Source organism: Phocoena sinus, chromosome 13 (genome assembly GCF_008692025.1).
Source record: "Phocoena sinus isolate mPhoSin1 chromosome 13, mPhoSin1.pri, whole genome shotgun sequence".
In the NCBI taxonomy this organism is placed as follows: Eukaryota; Metazoa; Chordata; class Mammalia; order Artiodactyla; family Phocoenidae; genus Phocoena; species Phocoena sinus.
The window spans coordinates 25,816,778-25,835,286 of record NC_045775.1 but is presented as its reverse complement, the minus strand read 5'-3'; the positions used below and the strand labels follow the sequence as shown (position 1 = coordinate 25,835,286).

General features: G+C 36.8%; 1 protein-coding gene across 15 annotated transcripts in view; it reads right to left on the bottom strand.

Annotated features, from left to right (window-relative positions):
• Positions 1–18,509, bottom strand: part of BIRC6 (baculoviral IAP repeat containing 6) — a 246,461-nt gene that overhangs the window by 202,704 nt on the left and 25,248 nt on the right. For all 15 annotated transcript variants that reach the window (XR_004352692.1, XM_032652164.1, XM_032652166.1 and 12 more), the window contains exons 2-6: positions 15,339–15,520; positions 13,117–13,254; positions 6,639–6,832; positions 3,010–3,121; positions 898–980 (exon numbers count right to left, since the gene is read on the bottom strand). Coding sequence is in view for 14 of the 15 variants with exons in the window: in XM_032652164.1 (XP_032508055.1) it covers positions 898–980; positions 3,010–3,121; positions 6,639–6,832; positions 13,117–13,254; positions 15,339–15,520 (709 nt within the window). In the remaining variant the exon portion in view is untranslated. The remainder of the gene's footprint in view (positions 1–897; positions 981–3,009; positions 3,122–6,638; positions 6,833–13,116; positions 13,255–15,338; positions 15,521–18,509) is intronic.

Sequence of the window (18,509 nt, the reverse complement as noted above, 5' to 3'; positions counted from 1 at the left end):
CATATTATACAAATATTTGCTATTATTATTACTTTATTTATTTATTTATTTATTTTTGGCTGTGTTGGGTCTTCGTTGCTGCACGCGGGCTTTCTCTAGTTGCGGCAAGCAGGGGCTACTCTTCGTTGCACTGCGCAGGCTTCTCACTGTGGTGGCTTCTCTTGTTGCAGAGCACGGGCTCTAGGCGTGGAGGCTTCAGCAGTTGTGGCATGTGGGCTCAGTAGTTGTGGCTCATCGGCTCTAGAGCACAGGCTCAGTAGTTGTGGAGCACAGGCTTCGTTGCTCCACGGCATGTTGGATCTTCCCGGACCAGGGCTTGAACCCACGTCCCCTGCACTGGCAGGCAGATTCTTAACCACTGTGCCACCAGGGAAGTCCCACTATTTCTATTAATAGGGCCTCAGAGTAGTTATTTCTAAAAATGAGGTTCCAATACATGAGCTCTATTGTTTAACCAAGTTCTAAACTTTCATGCACTAGAATTCAAAACCACCACAGACTCCCTAGAATTACTTCAAAATTAGAAATGCAAATCATAAAGGCCCTCCTCCGTGCATTCTCTATTGATGACCTGCCCTCAAAAGAACAAGGCTAAACTGCTGAATTTAATCATGCTTTTTAAACTTATTTTATCATAGCCTTCTAGTTTTCAGTCAGAGTCTAGTTCCATTCTTTGGCACTTCTCCCATGTACACATCTTGGAAAGTTACACATTAGAGATCCTGTACGCCAAGTGATATGACAGAGCATAGACAGCATTACCTCATTCTCTTAGGACAGAGGCAAAAATATAGATGACAAAAGGCAAGAATATTAATATACAGATATCAGAAAAATAAAATTTAGAAGCACATTTATAGAACTTAGCCTATTACATTCAGAAATATCAAAACTCACCAAGGTTCATCAGTAGGTTCCCAACAGACGAGACATACACTACAAGTAAAACACATGGCTCTATCATCTCCAGATGAGGCAGGCTGCAAATTTATAAAGAAGACAGAAAAGGTTTATCAATATTAAAATTGCTTAATAAAAACTCTTCTAAATAAGTTCATAATTTTAGGTAAAATTCCATATTGAGGAAAAGATAATTAGCCTATACTATTAGGCCTCAACAATATACTTTTAATCCCCAAATGTTTATAAATTTGCTGCCCTATTTGAAAAATTATGTTTCATCAGCAAATGACCACTAAATCAAATATGGAGACACACACATCCTCAATCTCTGATCTAGCATCTTCTAATTGTATTACTAAAGTATTTTAAATATAGTTAAGTATATGAAAGGAAATTGTCTAACAGGTTTATTATTAAAAACTGAATTCTATACTACTACATAGGAAAGGGCAAGTAAAAAGGAAAAGCAAACTAGTGAACGTAATTAAGGTAACATTCTTTAAGTAAGACACGTATGACAAAATGACATTTATATATATATAAAATCTAAATCTGAACTGAAATATACCTCTAAAAACTAATATTAATATTTTTGAATACTTACTCTACTTAGCACTTAGTATGTCTACAGGTGTAAATATATTTTTTAGAAGACTGAGAATAATCAGCACCTAATACAGGTAGAAGATTCTAGAAAACCTATGATTTGATCTTTGCAAAAATGGAATACAGGGACTTCCCTGGTGGTCCAGTGGTTAAGACTCCGTGCTTCCAATGCAGGGGGCATGGGTTCAATCCCTGGTAAGGGAACTAAGATCCCACAAGCCGCATGGTGCGGCCAAAAGGGGAAAAAAAAAAAAAAAAAGGAATACAATGAACAAGAGCTCAACAGAAAAAATATCAAGGTATCACCTAACAGACTGTTTTAGGAAATGACACCAAATAAGAAAAAGATAACTTATTAGGAAAAATAGTCCTTATTCAATCCTTAACTTAGGAAAACATATTCAGTGATTTTAATATTAGCCAGTCCCCAGATAAATCTATCTTTAACTGGAAATTTGACAAACTCTGAATAAAATCTTCAAATATATATGGTTTTCTGATTTAATCCTAGTTTAAGATACTTCAAGAACACTTCGGGATAACAAAAGAATCATCACTCTTAAGATTCTTTATGACAGTAACGTCAATGTATTCAAAGTTTAATTTAGTTCTAAAATTAAATATGCATGTTTTATGTAAACTGACATGTAATTATTAGATTTCTCAGCTTCTTTAGCAATGGCAAAACAGTGGTAGGCCAGTCTACATTATTCAGCTGAAGTTTCCTTTAACTGGTTTATTATGCCTATCTAAACTCATTTTTCTTAACTTCCTCTACTTTAGCTCCACAAAGCTTTCTATAATGTCCCATTCTCATGTCTTATTGTCACACTCATCCTTACCTGTACACCCTCCCCTTTTCCTACATAAAACCATGACTATTTTCCCTGATTAATTCTTTCTCTTTCTAAATAATTTCTTAATCAATTCTTCAATACATATGCATTCAAGTCACACTGTACTACCCACAATGCTGCTTCCATAGTTATCTAATATATGGGTAATTTTTAATCCCAATAAAATTAAAATTTCAAGAATAACTGCAATGTATTGCTGTTATTGCATTACCCTAACATGTACTATTCTGTTATGAATACGTAAGTCAAAACTGAAAATAAACACACACCCAGAGAGAACACTTCTCAAGACACAAATCTGGAGAATACTGCCTGCTCGTTGATTAACTGTATACGTAAACATATTATGTATATCATACTTATATATAATCTGAAAGAAAATAGTTGTAAAGCATTCTCAGTTACTGGTTACTTTTTTTCATTTAATGTTTTCCCCTTTCATACACAGTATGTGACATAGGAAACAGCCAGTCAGTATTAAGATCAAAGGTGTAAGAACAAAACTCACATTACATACATACACACAAGCACAGAGCCTGGGTGCATAAAATAGTACAATGACTGAAAAAGTATTAAAATGTTGACAATTTCACTAAAGGCTACAAAGTCATATTGCAAAGAAATTTTTGACAGCCTTATTTACCTGATGATAAAATCCAGCTTGAGCCATGGGATCTGGCTGTGCCCATCTATAGCCTACATGAGGCCATGAGGTAAACGTCTCCCGTCTGTTAGCTTCACTATACATCAATGATCTAAAAGTAAACAAACTTTATGTAACCGAAGTTAGGCATCAAATTACAGTGACACTACTATCTACCACTGAAGAAAAAAGTTTACTGGATTATCAACACAAACTGGGAATGTCTAATTACCAATTCAAATTTGTATTTTAAATTAAAAATGATCAGTTTTAGGAACTTCCCTTGAACAGAGTAGGGAAAAAAGAAACAGGATAAGATAGCTACAACTGATAAACAATTCCCGGGGAGATTAAATTAACCAATGTTGCATAATTAGCAATCAGAGAGCAGAAAATCTGAAAATGTAGAGGCAGAGAACCCTACACTTTCATCATGTGACAAGTTTTGCAAAAATGGATAAAACTACAACCAAAGGAATGGTAGTTTTATCTCAACCATATTGAGAAAGTATATTCTATTTTAATTTTTTTTTTTTTTAAGTAGAAAGCAATTTATATGTTCTTTCTCCAGAGGAATCCTTTTCCAGGAAACTTGTACTCTCCAGGGAATTGTCAAAAAAAAAGAAATCTTCACATATGTTTTCATTAAAATACATTAGCTCACTAAGAGTGAACCTGTAACAATACTAGAGTATCTTTTTAAAGGAGACTACCAAAATTAGAAGAAGTCCAAACAGCTTCAAATAAGAAAGGACTGATAAGCAGAGTTTCCTCTTCCTAACACAGAAGGGCAACTGATTTTTAAAAAGAGAGAGAAAGTGGTAAAGGCCATCACAAAGAGACCAGAAAAATACTCTTCTTTAAATTCTTCCCTTAAATTAGTACATGGTTTCCTATAATATTGCTAGAGAGCTTTAGGTTTAACTCATAGTTGTGTTCTGATTTGAAAAAAAAGAAAAACAGGCACTTTGCTGGTGGTGCAGTGGTTAAGAATCTACCTGCCAATGCAGGGGACACAGGTTCAATCCCTGGTCCGGGAAGATCCCACATATTGTGGAGAAACTAAGCCCATGCACCACAACTATTGGGCCTGCACTCTAGAGCCCACAAGCCACAACTACTGAGCCTGTGCACCCCAACTACTGAAGCCCATGCACCCTAGAGCCCGTGCACAGCAACTACTGAGCCCATGTGCTGCAACTACTGAAGCCTGCGCACTCTAGGGCCTGTGTGCCACAACTACTGAGCCCGCGTGCTACGACTACTGAAGCCCACAAACCTAGAGCCTGTGCACTGCAAAAAGAGAAGCCACCACAATGAGAAGCCCATGCAATGAAGAGTAGTCCCCGCTCACTGCAACTAGAGAAAGCCCTCACGGAGCAACAAAGATCCAACACAGCCAAAAGTAAATAAAATTTAAAAAAAATAAAAATTAAAAAAAAAATTGTTGAGTTAGAAAAGTTTTATCATCTACAGGCTATAGATGTCTTCAAAGATCTGTGTCAGTCTCAAAACAGAAACCTATCCATTTAGTTATATTACCAAACAAAACAGCAATAGCATCCAGTAGACCCTTACTCAAACCTCCAACAGAGTTCATCAAGGTTTTCATAAGGTTCCTAGATTCATATTTAATGAAATAAACACCACACGCTGTATCAAAATTAATACTTTGAGACATTTTAACACCTCCAGAAACACTGAAAATCCCATCTACTGAATGCATTTTCTAAAATAAACCATTTATGACAGCTTGCACTGAGTTCTTCAGATACTCTCCTACTGATTGCAAAGAAAATAGCTCTGAAATTATAATCTCAAGATAGGCATGGCTCTCAGATAGGAAACATTTATTCTAAATACATACTTTTCCTTTTTCTCCCCCCCTCCGGACATATTCCAAAGAACATTTTAATGGTAGCCACAGCACATATCATCTGACAGTTATTAAAAATGAAAGTCTCCACATTTTGCCCAAAAGTTAGAGATAGCAATATTACTATGGAATACAAAAATTCTTCCCAAATGTTAACAACCAAGAGAAGTTATGTACATAATAATAAAATCACTTAACAAAAAAAGGGCAATTGATTAAGCAGTTTCAGTTTACAAAAGGATAAACTAATAAATATCGCAAACTAATATAAGAGCTATACAGGAATTCCCTGGCTGCCCGGTGGTTGAGACTCCGTGCTTTTGCTGCCGGAGGCCCGGATTCAATCCCTGGTCAGAGAACTGGGATCCCACAAGCCGCACAGTGCAGCTGGCGGGAGGGCGGGGGAGGGGGGGAGCAATACTTAATAGAAGTTAAAGGTTAACTCATTCAGTAATATTTTTGCTACATCAGCATGTACTCTTTATAAATGTACTTCAGAAAACAGCATAGGCAGTTACAATTCACATTCAATGAAGAAGTGAAAATGTAAAATGCTACATGGAAAGGGAAATGTGAACTTATCAAAACTGCTAAATTTAATATTTCATTAAAGCATTTCTAAACTTCAGTACTGACAAATTTTATTTCAAAAACAAATCATTTAAGTTTTTCAATGAATGCATTACTGACTTTTTAGCTAGTTTTATACAAAGCAGAACTCCAATAAATCTCTAGTGAAGAAAATAATGATTGAGGTATGGTTTTTTATAATACTGTTTAAATCCAGGGTAGGCAGCATAAAAATCTTAATTCAAAATTGCCCTAGAAAAACAAAAACAGGGCTTCCCTGGTGGCACAGTGGTTGAGAGTCCGCCTGCCGATGTAGGGGACACGGGTTCGTGCCCCTGTCTGGGAAGATCCCACATGCCGCGGAGAGGCTAGGGCCGTGAGCCATGGCCACTGAGCCTGCGCGTCCGGAGCCTGTGCTCCGCAACGGGAGAGGGCACAACAGTGAGAGGCCCGTGTATGGCAAAAAAAAAAAAAAAAGAAAGAAAGAAAAAAACAAACAAACAAAAAAACCACAAAATTGCCAACTGCTTTTTTTTTTTTTCTTGCAGTACGCGGACCTCTCACTGTTGGCGCCTCTCCCGTTGCGGAGCACAGGCTCCGGACGCGCAGGCTCAGATGCTATGGCTCACGGGCCCAGCCGCTCCGCGGCATGTGGGATCTTCCCAGACCGGGGCACGAACCCGTGTCCCCTACATCGGCAGGCGGACTCTCAACCACTGCACAACCAGGGAAGCCCATCCCTAACTGCTTTTTTAACTCTGTTCATTTTTTAAGTAGGAAATAATATATGGCTCTTTTATTCAGATTCTGGCAGTCTTTTAACTTACCAAAATTTATGCCAAAGGTCACAAAATTTCATCAAGGCAAAATAATTCATATATATTGAATAATTATAATATTTTTAAGTTGACTCAAATATTTACTAAGCAAGTACAAAGATGGAATTTTAAAAACATAGTTTCATAATCCCTTTAAATACTTTCCAGGCACCAAAAGAAATTGTTTAACAAGTCAAGGAGTAGTTTACTTCACTTCAGTATTTTAAGAGAAATAAAAATCTGAGTGGTTTTCAAAAATATTTTGAAATTTTTTAAATCATAATCAAATTTTACAGTTATTCTTTGTTAATCAAAAAACTTATCAATTCAATCTCACTGTCATCTTTTTATAAGCAAGGTCATACCTGTCCACAGAACGACCTGGCCCCACCCCAAGTTCTGGACGTGCACTAGGTAAGAGGTAAGACAATCTGTCCATCACTGAGGATGCCACAGGTAAGGCAGCAATATTTTGATTTATTTTCTTAAGTTCATTCACAATGGCACTGGCAATGGACTTCAACACATGATGAGGAAGATGAAATGTAACTGTGGCCCACTGAAAGAAAACAGGAGTGTAAGCAAAGGAAAACATACTCAATAGTTTTCACCAAAACCATGACTTATACATTATAAGATAAAGAACTATTTACAGTCTCAAGTGAGTTTACTCCATTAATTTATCATTTAAAGTAAGAACCTGCAACTACATAAAAAATGAAACTAACCATCCTGAAAAAGAAAGTTTAGAACCAAATGGTAGCACATCTTCTTACATATCTCATCCACAATTAAGGAGAACTAAAATCATCTGTAGTGAGAAGCTGCTGCATAGCACAAGGAGATCAGCTCAACGTTTTCTGATGACCTAGAGGGGTGGGATAGGGAGGGTGGGAGGGAACTCAAGAGGGAGGGGATATGGGGATATGTGTATACATACAGCTGATTCACTTTGTTGTACAGCAGAAACTAACACAACATTGTAAAGCAATTATACTCCAATAAAGATGTAAAAATAAATAAATTAAAATTTTAAATAAATAAAATCATCTGTCATTTTTCACATTCCTCCAGCACATACACAATGTTAAACATAGACTAGGCACTTAAGTATCTCCACTCATAAATATATAGCTGTACAATTCATCGCTGCTGGGTTACACGAAGATTTACTTCAGATGTTGTATTTTTTGTTGTCACCATAATTCAGCAAAGTATCTAAAGCATAGACCTTATTGTCACACAGACTTGGATTCTAAGCCCAGCTTCTCCATCAACCATGAGACCCTAGTCAAATTAACTTCAATTTCCTGCTTCTGTGAAATGGGAAAAAACAAATACCTATTCACATAATGTTTTTACAAGAGTTCAAGTGAGGACTGGTACAGTGTCTAACAGAGTAAGCCTTCAATAAATGTTAACTACAATTATTTAATATTAAAATAATTACTTAAGAAGTTAGACTGAAAAAAATGCTAAGTATTAATCTCCAAGAGAAATAAGTCTATAAAGTAATTTCATCTTTATATCCTGTTCCTGCTTGCCTATGAATGGTTTCCATTCTGTCTAATACACTCTAGGCAGCCTACTAAATTACTACTTATCTATATTACTGGAAAAACTTGTGGCCAGAAACATGACTTCCATTACCTAAGAAACAGAGAGAGAGAAGCTCTTACTTTGTTTCTAGACCTAATCTGCTCATAGACCCAGAGCCTCTTGGTTGAAAGGGAGGCCAAATCCCCTTGAGAAAGGATCCTATAACAATGCCCCAACTCTACACTGTAAATCATACTCCAAGCCTTCCCCAAAGGCACCTGTGGACATTCACTGTAGTCACTGTGCACTAGGCAAGAGAAAATATTGTGATCTTTCAGGCATCACAAGATAGTAACACTGAACTGACCTAAAACATCACTGTGGTCCACTAGTGAAAGTGGGGACATGATGGTGAAGTGATTGATGGAATTTTGGCCCAAAGCTGTCTCAATGAGCTCTGTGGATCCCCAGACCTATCTTGCAGCTATTTCTCTACTTCCCAAATGTACAACTGGAAGAGAAACAGAATAGGCAACTAGAAAAATTCCTACACTGTTTCTCTGATCCTCTACTACTAAAGTGAGAAAGGCCAAGTGGAAGCCCCTAGAACTTCCTTTTTTTTCTACAAAGCTACTAAACAAAAGCAATGCCACATCCTGAGGAAATTTCTGAGATTAATGTCACTATACTAGACCTGAAAGATACAGGGGTAATCAAATTATCTCGTCTCCATTTAACTGACCTATTTGGCTCATGCAAACGTAAATGGATCTTGAAGAATGACTATGGACTGTAAAATCAGGTGATGACTTCAACTGTAGCTACTGTTCCAGATGAGATATTTTTACTGAAGCAAATCAACAAATCCCTTGATATTTTTTGTAGGCAGCTACAATTCTGTCAAATACTTTTTTGTCTATACTAATTTTTAGGGCCATCCAAAAGTAGACTGCTTCTATCTGGCAGAAACAATAAATCTGCAGTCTTACCCTAGGACTCATGCTCTTTACCATAATCTAGTCTGTAGAGATCCTGATCAGCCTAACATCCTGCAGATCACCACCTTGGTCTACTACATTAGTAACATCACACTAACTGGTCCAGATGAGGGGGAAGTAGCAAGGAACTTAAATGCCTTAGTAAGACACATGCAAGCCAGAGAGAATCAATAATCCCCAGAAAAACTCAGGGTCCTAAAATCTCTTTGAAGTTTCTAAAGGTCCAGTAGCCTGGGCATGTCAGGATATTTCCTCCAAGGTGAAAGATAAGTTACTATAACTTGTAAAGGCAAACAATGAAAAGAGGCACAATGCTCGGTGGGCCTAAGTGGATTTTGGACCCCAGCGTTCAGCATATTTGAGTATGCTGCTCTAACTCAATTACCAAATAATACATAAGGCACAAGAAGCTCTGTAGCATGTCCAGGCTGAATTGCAAGATGCTCTACCACTTGTAACTTGTGAGCATATTCAATGACACTAGAAGTGTCTGCCGCAAGTAAAGATCCTATCAGGAGTCTCTGGGACAATCACGTAGCAGAACGCTAGGGCAAAGCCATGCCCGCTCCTGTAAATAACTCTTCTCCTTTTGAGAAACAGCTCCTGGCTTCTTAGTAGTCCCTGACAGAAATACCTACCCATGAGACAAATGTCTAAGCAATCAGAGTTGTTCACCACAAACTAGGTGCTATCTGACACACCAAACCATAATACTGGGTATAAGTGGTTTATAAGAAATCAGTCTTGAGAAATCCAAAAGGCAATTCAATTTTGGACCAGTTGAATAATTGAGTAGCTCACATTTCCACAATATCTACTCTTTATGACTCCTTTCTCATTCCACATTGATGGCTTCAGAGGGAACTCCTTATGATGAGATAACTGAGGAAGAAAACCTTTAGCTGTGACATACAGATGGTTCTGCACATTATGTTGGTACCATCCCTAAGTGGATGGCTGCAGCATCACAGTCCCAATCAGGACAGTGGTGAAGGTGAAATCTCAGTGGTCAGAACTTCAACCAGTTCATTTGGCTGTTCTCTTTGTCTGGACTGAGAGTTGGCCAGAAGTAAAGGTCCTCAATGATTAATGAACAGTAGGTAATGTTTTGGCTAGATGTTCAGGAATTCCGAAGGATCAGGATTGGAAGACTCTTAACAAGGAAGTCAACGGTTAAAGTCTTTGGAAGGACCTCTCAAAAATAAACAGAGTGTGAAAATATTTGTGAAATACGTGAATGCTCATCAAAAGGCATCCACTCTAGAGGAAATGGGCAAATTATACACACTATACGAATGTCACTCACCCTCTGGCCATAGCCACTCCAGTGCTTGCTCAATGGACCTGTATGCAAAGTGCCATGGCAACGGAGACAGAGGGTATGCACAGACCCAACATTAACTTCCTCTCAACAGGACTGAGCAGGCTAACGGCAGGTTAACCTGCCAGTGGCAAATACCAAAGCTGAGGCACCAATATGACACCATTTTCCAGAAGAAACAGCCAACTATCTGATTGCAGGTTGATTATATTGGATTCCTTCAGTCACAGGCTGGGTAGCAATTTGTCTTCACTGTAATAGACACGTGTTCTGGATGTGCATTTGTATGTTCTGCCCACAATGCTCTGCCATAATATTATACCACTACTGTGGACTAACAGAAGGGCTTACGTACCAACAAAGTATTCCATACAACTTTGCTTTTTGCTTCTGACCAAGAAAGCATTTCAAAGGAAAAAAACAAAAAAGGCAGCAACGGGCGCTTGCCCATGAGACTGACTGGTCTTACCAGGGTATCATACAGAAGGAGCTGACCTGACAGAAAAGTGTGATGCCTTACCAAAGACTCATCTTCAGTACTAACTGAGAGAGACATCTGAAAGTCTGGAGTTCTACCTTACAGGATTATGTGTATGCTTTCAATCGGCAAAAAACACATGACACAGCTTCTCCTAGCAGGGTTGCTATTATACGTAATAATCCATTCACAGACTTTTTTTTTAAGCTTTAGGCTCTAGAGGTCTTGTGTCAAGGAAGGAATGTTCCACCAAGGGTACAATGGTTCCATTGAATTAGGTATTGATACTGCTACCCAGCAATTTTGGGTTCCTCTTGTCACTGAATCATCAGGGAAAGAAGGTGGTTATTCTACTGGTTGGTATGATGAAAACTGATAAACACAGGGAAATTGGATTGATGCTAAATAACAGGAGCAAGGAGAACTTAATTACAATCCAGGAGATTCTCTAGGGTGCCTCTAAGCTCTTCCACATCTAATAGTAACAGTGAAAAGACAATTACAACTTAACACAGTACCACAGAAGATTTGGATCCTGCAAGAGTGAAGCCTTGAGTCACCTGACCATGTAAAGACACCTGACCAGTTGAGGTGCTGGCTGAGGACAAAGGGAATACGGAACAGGTAGGAGAAGAAAGAGGCTGTAAATATCAAATATATCCTCTTGATATTACAGACCACTATAGAACTGAGGGATACAGCAACTATATATATTTTCTTCCCTTATTACATAAATGATAGGTGGATATATATTTAGATAGATACAGACACAGAGAGATACATTATTTTACGTAAGAATTTTTGTTGTAGTTAATTTAGTCTTTAGGTAGCACGGTTCTGTTACCTAAACGCTTGAAACTATAAATTTTAGGAGTAGTTAGTATCACCTAGGGATGGATAAAATATCTGTTGGAACTTTGTGTCTGTTCTGGGGACGGGGAGAGAATATCTTCATTTGTAAAAAGGAACAGTACGTCTTGTTAAGTAAAAGCGTAATATTTTTGTTGTATGAAAGTTCAAACACATATAGATGGTATGTATGGAGATGCAGAGTGGCCAAAGGAGTGGCATGTGCCAGTTATTAAACTACTGTCTCTCGGGTCCAAACCTACCCTTTTCTTTCTTCTCCATCATGTTTGGGCTGGGATCCTGTAAACTATTATTTCTTCTTTGCCAACCAGTTTCCTGGCTGTTAAGTTCTGACACAAGGAACACGGAGTGGAACCTGGAAAGCGTGATGCGGGGAGAAAGACCTGCTCCTGCTATTACTCGTCATTACCATCAGTATTGTTTTAGCGAAGGACCTGGTGGCAGCACTTGATCCTTCTGGTCTTTAGAGGTTTTTTGTTTTGTTTTCTTAGCATTCCCAGGACCAGTTTCACAGAGCTCCCTCAGAGACACTAACATTAGCCTAGTAGCATCTGTCTTCAGAAATCTGAGGCTCAGTTCATCAAGTTCCAATCTCCAAGCTCCTGAGGTACCTACTGGATAACAGCTCCTCCTCAGAAGTCTGAGACCCAGATCCATGGGGCCTATTCTCTAAGTTTTTAAGTATCTAGGTTCTAAAAATCCTAAGCTCTTGTTCCTTCAGACTGAGGTGAGTGCTGATTCCCATAGTTACCATCTGTGTATTACCTCAGGGTTTCCTTTTTGCTTTTTCAGTTCTCATACACATATTACGTCAATTCCTTACAATAAATTCTCTCTGTTGAAATACACAGTATGATCTCTGTTTTACTAAATAAAAATGTCCCATCAATGGAATAAGGGTTCATAAAGTCATGGTAAATCTATAAAAATAAACTTCAATGTAAATATTAGGAAGAATACAGATGATCTATGAGGACTGATATGAAAAGATACTCAAGATACATCCTTCAATGAAAAAAAGCATGGTATATGCTATAATCTGAATGTTTGTGTCCCCCCAAAATTCACCTGTTGAAATTCTAACCCCCAAAGGGGAGGGTTATTAGTAAGTAGGGCATTTGGGAGGTACTTAAGTCATGAGGGTGGAGTCCTCTTTATAAAAGAGGTTCCAGAGAGATCCCTTGCCTTTTCCACCATGTAAGGACACAGTGAGAAGGTACCAGCTATGACCCAGGAAGAAGGACTTCACCAGAAGAAATATCACTCAGTCGGTGGTATTCCGTTATAGCAGCCCAAACAGACCAAGACAGTACATCACAATATTTTAGTATAATTTCAACTGTACTCGAGAAAAAAAGATATTTATAGATGCAAAAGTTATTTTTAGGTAAATAGCTTTTACCTTCTACCTTTTATACCTTCAGTATAAAAATTGTATATGTACTACATTTACAACTTAGGAAAGATGTTAAAAGAAAAACACAGAAAAATTAATGAAATATATCCAAGGATTTAATTCAAAGCACCATCTCCCACAGACATCCTTAGTCATCAGTGTGCGGAGGACAGAGAAAGGCAAAAGTATAGAGGTGTTCTTTCTATTACAACCCCAAACAAAGTTTTTTTTAACTTCTTACCTTAGCAACTTTGTGGTTTGCTGCAGTCTCATGAGATATATTTTTCAAACCATCTTTGAGCTGTGTGATGAACAAATCGTAACCCTCCGTACTAGAAATATCTACCTTTTCTAAACATGCAGATAAGAGCTGTTGTGCCTAAATAAAAGAGATGACCACAAAAAATTAACCACAACCAAAAATGTTAAATTCAGATTCTTATACAAATATTTTAATTCTGATAGGTACTATACTAAAGCTTCCTACTTTTACATTTTTTAAACAAACTTAGTTAAATCAAATAATGACTTGAAGGGCTGTTACAAAATTAAATGAGATAAAGCAACATATTCAGTGTAGTACCACATAGTAAAGTTTTAGTACATAGAAGCTTTTATAAACCAAAGCAAGATAGAAAAAACTGGCTAAGCTGAAACCATGAACAAAAGTAAAAGAGATAAAAATGTAAAGACATAAATGTAAAGTCCTCCAATGAGCTTTAAATACTCAAACTATGCAAATCCATAAGAGGGGTCACTAAGTCAGCAGGTAATAAAAAAAAAGTCCTTTGCATTGTTACCCACATATTCAATATGAACTACGTTAACAGAAATATTTGGGCAATATATGGAAAAGAACACATCCACACTAATCCAACCAAACCCAGGACCCCATTCTTTAGGCAAGACAGTAACAAACTAGTGTGATGCAGGAAAGGATGCCTGGGATGGTGGAAGGACTACAAACAATATTACGTGAACAAGAGAGCTGTAATTATTTATGTAGAAAGAAAGAAAACCAGCAACAGATATTATGAGCTGGCAAGGTGGAGGAGGTGGCAGAAGCTGGCTAAATATCTAGCATTTAGGTCAGAGTAGTAGGAAAAATATTGACTTGACAGTCCATTTCATATAAATGTTCAACTATTTTATTGTAATTCTGTAGTTCCTTTTAAAACCCAACAGTTTGATACCATCCTTCACTGTAGGCTACGATGTATATCCTTTATTAAGATATCACATGGTCTAAGTTCCTTAAAGTAGGAGAGGAAAAAATGTTCAGTACAAGTAGAACTAATTAATTCTCTGTCCAAAGATTTTAGACATGCCCCCAGATCCAGATATTCTGATGACAAAAAGATGGCTACTCTGTTTTCAGAACTCAAACCTTTAGCAACATGCTTTCAATATTAACATATACTAGATGACTGTGATATGACACTAAATATGAAATCTAAGTAGATATACATTGGTACTTTTTTTTACAAAAAGCCTTCCAAAGAGGGAATAAAACATTTAAACTGCACTTAAAATTCACACATTAACACTTCTCATGTCCCAAAAATGGGAAATAGGCTATATTGATTTTTATCAATCATATCAGTCTGCCAAATGCAAAACATTTAATAATCAACAACTTGGGATGAAGACAAATAATATCTCACTTTATTAGCGTGTACAGCATTATAATCTTTTATATTCTGAGATGATTTAAAATCTGATAAATTGGAAAAATGTACTTTCAAATTACATGATATGAACATCAACTCACACAAAAGGATTTAAGTTAGGGTAGACGTACAAATTAAGTAATGAATATGTAACACAGAAAAATACATATAGCTAAAATTTTAAACTGGAATTGTTAAGAAACATGATACATAGCAAAGATTACTGGTTGTCCATTACTATTTATTCCTTCTTTTTTAATATTAAAGAAAAAAGAACCACCTCAGCTTAATGTGGCCATGTGACTGAATTCTAGCCAATGGAGTAAATATGAAAAGGGCATATATGAAAGAGCTTGTAAAAGAGAACAAGAAAAATGATGGAGGGGAAGAGAGGGAAGGAGAGGATGAGGGAAGTAGGTGAAAGGAAAAGGAGAGAAAGAGGGTGGGTAATACTAGTGTGCACCCTGGCCTTTTGCCCATCTTTTCCTTATGACAGAAGTAATGAGACTTGGAGCAGCTGTCTTGGACTCAGGAAATGGAAGCTAAGTGTTGAGGTAAACAAAGCTGTCCCTATAACTTAGCCCAGTACTGTTACTGGAAAGAAACTACCCTGTTTAAGCCACTGTATTTTGGGGCCTCTGTTACAGTGGTATAACCTGTACAGTTCATACTTCTTTGTTTTTATAGGGATACATATATAATATCCTCAAAGGACAACCTAATTTCATTTAACAGCTAGTAAGTCTGAAACTACATTAAGTAGAAAAGCATATTGATACTTATTTCAACTTACCTCTGTGACAGGTAATTCAAGCTGAACCACATCATCCTGCTTTGAAACTGGAGTTTGCAGAGCAGTGTCTAACAACAAGATTCCATTAAGGTCCTTTCTACACCCTACTGCATAATCATCCACAAAAATAACTTTATCCACAGCAGAAATATACTGACATTTCACCTGTCCACCTGGTTTAGCTGTTAAAAGAACAAAAATTCAACACTTAAGATTTTAAGGCCAATAGTTCATTTAAAATAAATGTTTACATGGCAACTAAATATAATAATCTTTGACTGAAAAAAAATGCTCTAAAGCACATTAGAACTGATAAATTGGAATATGTACTGTAGCTTAAAGTAACAATATGAAATTATCAGAACTTGAAAACTATATTGCTGTTATAAGAGAATATCATTATTCCTAGAAATACACATGGAAATAGTAAAGGGTAAAGGAACATGATATACGCAACCTATTCACAAGAGAGCAAAAGTAATATGTATGTATGTGTGAGGGGATGATAAGAAAATGTGGTAAAATATTTAAAATTAAAATTAGTGAAACTGGGGGTTTCCCTGGTGTCACAGTGGTTAAGAATCTGCCTGCCAATGCAGGGCACACGGGTTGGAGCCCTGGTCGGGGAAGATCCCACATGCTGCGGGGCAACTAAGCCCGTGCACCACAACTACTGAGCCTGTGCTCTAGAGCCCGCGAGCCACAACTACAGAAGCCCGTGTGCCTATAGCCTGTTCTCCACAACAAGAGAAGCCACCGCAATGAGAAACCCGTGCACCGCAATGAAGAGTAGCCCCCACTCGCGCAACTAGAGAAAGCCGGCACGCAGCAACGAAGACCCAACGTGGCCAAAAATAAATTTAAAAAAATAAAATATATAAATTTAGAAAAATTAGTGGAACTGGGTAAAAGCTGTAGAGAAGTTCTTTGTACTACACTACTTCAAAATAAAGTGTTTGGAAAAATTTTTTTAATATTCAATACTGTACAACATTGTAAATCAACTATACTTCAATTAAAATAAATACTCAATATTTTCTTTACATCTTTTTTCCAAAAGTCATTAAGCATAAAGTCTATGTGGACAGTTTCTAGGTAACTACCTCAAAAGTGCTTTAGGGCTTTTATATCTGAGATAAAATTATGGAGAATGGTTATAACCTAAGCTAAGAGAACTAGTAAAGTCTCTAGTTCAACTACCACTGAAAAAACAGTCAACTATCACTGACAATCAATGTCCCCTGAAGTTTCCGCTAAATCAATTTCAGAAGAGTATTTTAACAGAAATAAAATTTCTCAGAATAAATTAGAGTAGAATTTCAAGAAGTATTACAAAAGACAGTAAAACATAGAAGCTTTAAATACCAAAAAATATTGGAAAAGATAACATCAATTTCTACATTTTAATTTATAAGAGATTTATAAGGAGACTAATGTTAAGTATTCTCCCATGAATACAGAGTCTCTGTAAAAAACACTTGAAAGAATGATCAACTATGAAATTTTATTGCACTAATGAAGAAACTTCTTTGGGAGCAAGCAATCCTGCCGCCAGTATACCTTATTCTAAACCCCCACCACGACGCTACAGAACATTCCTGATAGTAGTACGATTATTGCCTAGTGATACAAAAGCAGAAAAGAGGAGATAAATCAGGGTCCTACTCATCAACCTATAGGACAACTATAAAACATGTTATAATCAATTAATATTAGGATTGGCTTTCTTAATCCCAGATTATTACAGCTCTCTCAAGCTCCTGGAGATATTACGTAACTGATTAGGAACTAATTCATTATCTACATATAACCAAGAAAAATTCATGGAATTTCTATAGCTCATTTCCAGATCTTTTGGTTTGAAATATATGTTAGCATATAGGAAAATAATCTCTGTAATACAATAAAACAGGAATATTTACCTAGCACTTCTGATCTCTAGGTAAAATCACAAGAAATCATACACATTATAAGAACTGAGAGTAAAATTATGTAAGAACTTGTAAAGATAGTTTCAAAACTCATTAACTATAATTTTTTAAAATAGACTATCCTTCTTTACAGCAGTTTTAGGTTCACAGCAAAATTGAGCAGAAGGCAGAGATTTCCCATATGTGCCATGCCCCCCACACATAACTATAAAATTTTTAAAACCAAAACTACGAATTCTGTTTTATTGTTTTAGGGATAGGTAATTAGGTAAGGAACTGTAAAAACCATTATTTTGTGAACACTTTCCCAGAAAGGTATAAAATGTGAGAATCCACGCAAAGCTTTTCAACTGGGTTTCCATGCAACCCTAGAATTCCATATAATGTCACTAGAAATTCCTCAATAGATCTTGACAAAAAAAAGTCAACACTTTTTTGGAACTTCTTATACTTTACAATATTAGCCCTCAAAGTAATGCACAGTGACCAAGCAGCCTTATTGGCAACTTCTTCAGAGGTCTTCCAGGCCCACAGAGCAGCATGTAATAGAACCGTGTTTATTCAGATGAGTCCATTCCCGATTTTTTGATCTAAGTTACAGAAGGCCATTTGTAAACAGTGACTTGCTGTACTACACACCAGAAAGACAGTAAACTTATTATCAGCCATACTACCCCAAAGGCTCTTTGAGTTCATGTGACCTCATCTTCACTAATTACATTAGCAAAGACCCTATTTCTAAATAAGGTCACAATCTGAGGTCCCATGTGCACATGAATTATACAACCCACCACACAAATTCTTTCTCTGAATCTTTTACTCAGCCTGAGAACTTTATTTCGAGAAAAAGAGCTTTGCTAATGTAGGCTGATAGTATGCTCAAGATTTAATTTACATCTGGCCCTAAACAAGTTTTAGATTTCTGTGAAGAAAAAATATCCTGCAATGAACAAAGAATATTTTATGGAACTTTTCACCTTCTAACACGTTTGGGCATGTCTTTTCTTACTTAATAAGAAATAAGACCAACGACACAAATTCTCTAACTTGGGATAAAAATGAAATCCATGTGTGCTTAAGCCTGACCCAAAACTGAGTATTTGTACAGCAAAAAAACAAGCACAGGTTTCACAATGAGAGGTAACAAGAGACATTTATTTTTAGTTATAAGAATAACAATTTTAAGTGCATAAAGGTTCATAAAAGAGATGAAACCAAGAAACCTATGTTCGAGCCAGGA